The 6,392-nt window shown below is 44.5% G+C and overlaps 1 protein-coding gene across 1 annotated transcript in view; it reads right to left on the minus strand.

Moving 5' to 3' along the window:
- The window catches only part of SLC12A4 (solute carrier family 12 member 4), a 125,965-nt gene that overhangs the window by 9,575 nt on the left and 109,998 nt on the right, over nucleotides 1-6,392 (minus strand). The window contains exons 17-19 of the mRNA XM_019505738.1: nucleotides 4,813-4,981; nucleotides 1,699-1,894; nucleotides 1,183-1,352 (exon numbers count right to left, since the gene is read on the minus strand). Coding sequence (XP_019361283.1) covers nucleotides 1,183-1,352; nucleotides 1,699-1,894; nucleotides 4,813-4,981 — 535 coding nt within the window. The remainder of the gene's footprint in view (nucleotides 1-1,182; nucleotides 1,353-1,698; nucleotides 1,895-4,812; nucleotides 4,982-6,392) is intronic.

Raw genomic sequence — 6,392 nt, forward strand, 5'->3', positions numbered from 1 at the left:
GGGGTCAGTCCTGGCAACATAGGTATCAGGTTGTACACAGAGTTAGTGAATCTTCCATTCACTTTCAGAAGTCCTAGGATTAAACAGTAGCTATCTACAAAGTAGTCATTTTGTTGACAGGAGGAGGAGGAGGCGGCAGCCAACATTAAAAAAAAAATAAAAGGTGATGAAAAACTTTTACAGATAATTTTGGTATTATCCAGTCAGGTCTAACACCAATACTATTGTACCCCTTCATCTTATTAAATATCATCTTTACTAATGTATGGTACAAAATAAATAACAATTAAACCTTTGAATAAGTAGTACATCATCTTCCTAACAACCAATCTGCCACTATTCTTCCTCTGTGCACATATCTAATTATACTGGAATACAAAAATATCAAGATTCTAAAACTATGACACTGCTTGGATCCTTGTGAAAACAGTGTTTGGTAAAGAAGTATGGCGAGTCCTTAGTGGTACATTTGTCTTAGTAAGCTTGCATAGTTACCAACATGATACAGATACAGATACAAGGAGTGTGTGAAGCAGGCCATATTTGGTTCAGATTTGGCCTGATTCAGGGGACAGTGATTCACTTCATTGATTCTGATCACTGTCCTGATTCGATTCGGCCAAATCCAAATCTGAAGAGTCAATGTTAATGCAGAGAATCAGTGATTTGGCCATAGTCACAGCTTTAAATGTTTTTTCTACATACCTCGAAGTACCAGGCATGGCTCACGAATGCTGTGATGGTGGAGTGGATGGAGTGTCCCACAGGAGCATGGCAGGGAGGGCCCCACATGCTCAGCGGTGGACCTCCCACCCCATGACCCTCTGGCTTGGTGATCAGCTGCAGGGGGACCCCGGGAGCCACCCCAGACACAGGAGGCTCCAGTCACTGAGCCTGGGGCATCCTCCGCGGCAGACCTGGAAGTGGACTGGAAGTGCTTCTGGTCCACTGCCAAGTATGCTGGGGATCCCCCGCATGCTCCTATAGGATGCTTCACCTCCACAATTCTAGTATGGTATTTTTTATTATAAGGGAAATATCCTGGATGAACAGTATGAAGAGTATTGATACCAAAACCAACAAGTCTAGTCTATATAGGAATCTTATCTAATTTCTGCTGGCCTACTATTCCACACTAATTATGTGGCAGACAAACTAGTCATCTAGCTCCTGAATCCTTACTTTATGCTGCTTGAGTAGAAAAGGAAGCAACATCAACATGCCTCCATCATGCACAATCCACCACACATCAATGTTGCCTTCATTGTAACGCTCGTGGTTGCTGGGGTAGAAAGACACATTTTTAGGTACCAAGAGAGCCAAATGAGCTGCAGTGGTACAACGAACAGTATCTGCAGTTAAAGGAAGAAAGCAAAGAGTTACCTTTCTGTGGTACTATAAGAGTTAATGATAATGGAAAAAAACCCATAGTTACCATTCATGTTACAGAATTATTTACTATTCTGACAGGAAAGATTTCTGATATCTAGATTAGTGTGCTTATTAAACCCACTTTACAGTTTGGATTATTTTTTCTAATGCTTTGTTTGTTAATTACAGAATATATTTATACTAAACAGCAGGAAAGCATGGGTGGTTCTGCAAAAGAAATCTGTTCAATAGGCATGCAGTGTGTCCTATGAATAGTGAAGAACTTGGTTTTGGACGTCTAGCCACCCGATATATTTTAACACTAACCTATAAAGGTTTTCCAAGCTCTTGGGTCTTCACTTTGCCTCCAGCCATATGGCCATCCCAAAACCACAGTGTTATGTTTCATGCCACCTAGTCCACAAGACTGTATTAGATGAGCAATTCCTTCTCGAACTTTATTGGCTACAACTACTTGGCAAAATCCTTTCACCTTCTCAATTTCCATCATATTCTTAATGGTCTGGAAGACAGAAGAAAGAAAATTGTTCTTAATTAAAATGCAAATGTGCATCAGAAATTTCTGAATCTGTATATACTCAAAGCTGTACAGATAAGAAGTCTTTCACAGGCAAAATTCTGGTGCCTTATTTTGCATAGTTAAGTACAAGAGAATTTGGATACAAACAGGTGTAACAATTGTATCAATATCAAAGGATAAAACTATAAACTGTAGGCCTGTGCGAGTCGGCAGCAATCCGATCTGGCTTCAGATCCGGCCGCTTCAGATGGCTGCAATGCGATCCGGAGCTCCAGACCGGGTTTCTGCCTCGATTTGGCTGAAGCGGCTCCGAAGCTTTGGAACCGCCTCAGAGATCTGGCCATAGGGTATAAGGGGGAATCAATTAAATATCAATAACTTTGTTGTTTTTTGTCCAACTTGGATGAAACATGCAGGGCTGCTAGCATGAAACCTACCAAGTTTCAAGAAGATCAGTGCAGGGGTTTGGGGGGAACTGTACCCCAAATTCTTGAAAGCCAAACTCATGTTACGCCTGTGTGTCACACCACACGGGGGTCAAAACTGCAGGGCTGGTAGTTCTTACTGAGGCCACAAAGCCTGCCAAGGTTCAAGGAGATCGGTGCAGGGGTTTGGGGGGAACTGCACCTCAAGCTGTGGACAAGCAAAACTTGTGCCATGGGTGACACTGTGTGTGTTAAGGTGCAGCGGGATGACAGCTGCAGGGATGGTGACCCCTGCTGTGATGCCTGCCACCTGTGGACGAGACTGGGTAGGGGGGTTGGGGGCCCTGCATTCCTAGCTGCTGACGGACAAAACTCGTGCCAAGACTGACTGTCTTGGGGCAGTTGTCTGTATTGATTCTTTTCTCTTCTTAGCCTGGTTTTGTAGGTGCTAATTGATGCTCGTTAAGTCTTATGTAGTAGCTAGGTCCTGTGCATTGAGCTGGGCCCTGAGTCCCTGGTCCCTGAGTGAAGCATGACTGATTGATTGGTAACTGGTTACACAGTAGCTTAGCAGCCAGGCCTGCAGTAGTGTCTCCTACACCCTGAGACAGAACGTCAGTCCCACAAACACCCATGGCATCAGTTTTGCTTGTCTGCAGCTTGAGGTGCAGTTCCCCCCAAACTCCTGCACATATCTTCTTGAAACTTGGCAGGCTTTGTGGCCTCAGTAAGAGCTACCACCCCTGCAGTTTTGACCCCCCGCTATATTGTAACACCTAGACATGACATGAGTTTTGCTTTCAAGAATTTGGGGTGCTGTTCCTCCCAAACCCCTGCACCAATCTTCTTGAAACTTGGCAGGCTTCATCCTCTCTGCAGATCCTACCACCCCGGAAAATTTCATCCAAATCAGACAACAAACAACAAAGTTATACATATTTTATTGTTTCCCCATTATACCCTATGGCTGGATCTCCAAGGCGGCTCTGAACTGCTTCAGGAAGCCTAACGAGGCCAGCGCTTTGACCCGGATGTGCTGCTTAATTAATCCTATTTCATTCAGGGTCAAACCTCTATTCCTCAAGTTCATTCAAAGTTTCATCACAGTACTTAATGTGCCCTCATAAGCAGCAGCTCTCCTTTTTCCTATCAAGCCTTTAAAAGTATGTTTGTTCAACTCCTTATGCTACAAATTATATAAGAGAGGTGCTTAAAGTATACTTTAAATAATTAGTTGGGCAAACTATTTTATTTATTTTTACTATCATTGCACTTGCTTTTCTCCTCTGGCTTGAAGAACAACTTGTATTTGACAGCTTTTTTAACTATCCCAACTATGCATTTGGTCCAATAAAAGATATCACCCAAATAAATCCTTGCCTCTCACAATTTTTTAAACAAATTAAAATATATTTGTTCCTACAAGGCTTTATGCATGCAGCAAAAGATAAAAAGAACAAATAGGTTAGTCTGTAGTAAGCTCTCAGTGCTATTATTTCGCTACTCAATTTTCTCTTGTAGAATATATATTGCTTTTGCCCATATCTGTAAATAAAAATTAAATTGCATTATCCAGACTGCAAAACACTGAAAAGCAGAAAATGGCTGTGGGAAACATGTTAATCTAGAGACTTAAAAACTAGCTATCCATTTTTTAAAATCTCCTGCCCCTACAAACACTTTTGGGAAAAATGAATATAATAATAAAAGGGGGAAAAAAATGAAGACCAACCTTGGAGCCTGAGAGCTTTACTATAATTACTACAGCAAGTCTGCCAAATTTAGGAAACTTTAAAGCTAATATTTCCAGATCAGTTCAGAAAGGGACAATAGTTATTTTCTCAATGAAACAGCCTACATCACAAAATACTGACTTCTGTCATTATGGGTGACAGAGATACATATACGTATGACCAAGAACTTCTAATGTGCATCAGCTCAGTTTGGTTTTTGGTTCTTTAAGCTACCTATACACATGATCAGAGGTGGGGAAAAGGAGAAGGGGGAACATTTTAATTAGAGCCACTTCCACTCTAATTAAAATGCTGAAGCATCATGTGTATTAAACCCCTTCATATTTAAAAATGGCTGTGGGACGCTTTATCTAAGCCTCATTCTATAAGGTTTCATGAAAGTGCCCTGAGGCCATTTCTAAATGCATGGGGGCTTAATACATGTGATGCTGCAGCAACGTTGCAGCTTTCTAATTAGAACACACAGCAGACTTGATTAATCAAGTCTTCTCCAATGTGTTCCAGTTAGAACATGTCAGAAAATATGTATAAGCAGCCTTAGATCACAACTTACAGCATTTACACCTGCCCTTAAATTCTTTGCTGAATTGACTTGGGATTACTCATACATTTAAAAACTTTACCTTCTTGGAGTCTTAATAAAAGTACTTTATTTTACAGAAAACTTTTATAAAAGCTTGCAAAGCCTTTGTATACAATTTTTGGTATTTAAAATACTCACCTGTTCAGCAGCTTGGGCTTCCCCATAACTCTCCAGGAAATTCCCTTGGATTACAGTCCCTATGATAGTCAAACCTTTGCCAGCTTTCAGCTGAGAAGCAAATGTTAACAACCTAGGGTATTTGACGTGCAAGTCTTCATCTAACTTCAGAAGCACCAACAATTGGGGCCTGGAGAAAAGGCAAGCAATCAGGATTATTATTTTGCAAAAATCTTCAGAACAAATTTGTATCTTTCATAATATTACGTATGTTTGAATGTTAATGCCAATACCAGCAGCAGTGCAGTACATTTTCTCTGTACTATATTTATTAGTAGTACTGTACTATAATTGGTATTTCATTTCTTTAGACTCAAGCAGATTTGGTACTTTCTGAGGATCTTCTTCTATGCTAGGGGTTTTCAACCTTTTTTAACAAGTGTACCTCTTCTGTCTCAAAGTTTCAGCTCATTTACCCCTTTATAGCTTTATATTTTGTTCCTGTTTTTAAAGGTGGTGGGAGCAGATTGAGGCCCCTGCAGTGATGGAGAGAGGGAGCCATGAGTGGCTCATCCGGGGATGTCGGGAGAGGGGGCTCCTGCTGCAGTTCACAGCCTCAGAGGACATGTGGGTCATGTGCCCCCGAATCTGCCCATAGGGCAGAGCAGGCTGCTGCTGCAGGCTGGGGCCGGGGCAGTGCCGGGCTCTTCGCAGTGAGGATGTTGGGCTGGGGCTGCACTTGGGGTGGGCAGCAGAAGTGCTGGGAGGGAGGTCTGGAGAAACTACTGTGAATTCTGGAGTGGCTGCAGCCCCTCCCATAGCCCCCTTCCTGTAGGCCCTCAAAGTGAGGGTGGGAGTGAGGCTGGGGCAGGCACTGTACAGTCAGGTGGGGTGCAGGGCTGAGCTGCATGAAGGGGGAAGCTCCCACAGCTACATGCACCCCAGGGAGAGCATGGCAAGCATGTGCCCCCAGATCTTTGTGGAGGGCAGGGTGGGCTGCTGCTGCAGGCTAGGGCCAGGGCGGTGCCAGGCTCTTCTTGGTGGGGGGCTGGACTGGGACCCCACACCACCGCACTGGAAACAGCTCAGTGCAGCCTCAGCCCACAGAGGCAGCTTGCCCTGCCCTGTGTACAGATCCAGGGGCACCCCCCTCCCATGCCCTCCTGAGGGTGCACGTAGCGGGGGCTGGGAGAAGAGGCTCAACACATGGTGGCCACCACTACCAGGCACCGCCGCCCCTCTTGGCCATGTGCCACACACTACATCATTGTCCCACAGGTGGTAGCATGTGCAGATCTACGGGCTGACAGGCCTCATGTCCGGCCAAACATGCGCCACCGGGGGTGGGAACAGAATGCACTTCCTCTCTCCCCTGCCACTGAGACCCTTGCAGAAAGAGGGTGGCCATGGCGCCTCCTTGCCATCGGCTATTGGCTGAGGGTGGTGGCTCAGCAAGCAATCAGGAGAGCAAGCTGGGGTGGGGGCAGGAAGCACCATGATATGCTGTGTGGGGCTGGAGGTGCCTGGTGTGCCCCTCCCCATCCCTCACATAAGAGGCAAAGTGTGGGTACGGGCCAAGGAGAAGTTGCTACACCAAGGCA

Source organism: Gavialis gangeticus, unplaced genomic scaffold (assembly GCF_001723915.1).
Source record: "Gavialis gangeticus isolate Ggan-Ray unplaced genomic scaffold, GavGan_comp1, whole genome shotgun sequence".
In the NCBI taxonomy this organism is placed as follows: domain Eukaryota; kingdom Metazoa; phylum Chordata; order Crocodylia; family Gavialidae; genus Gavialis; species Gavialis gangeticus.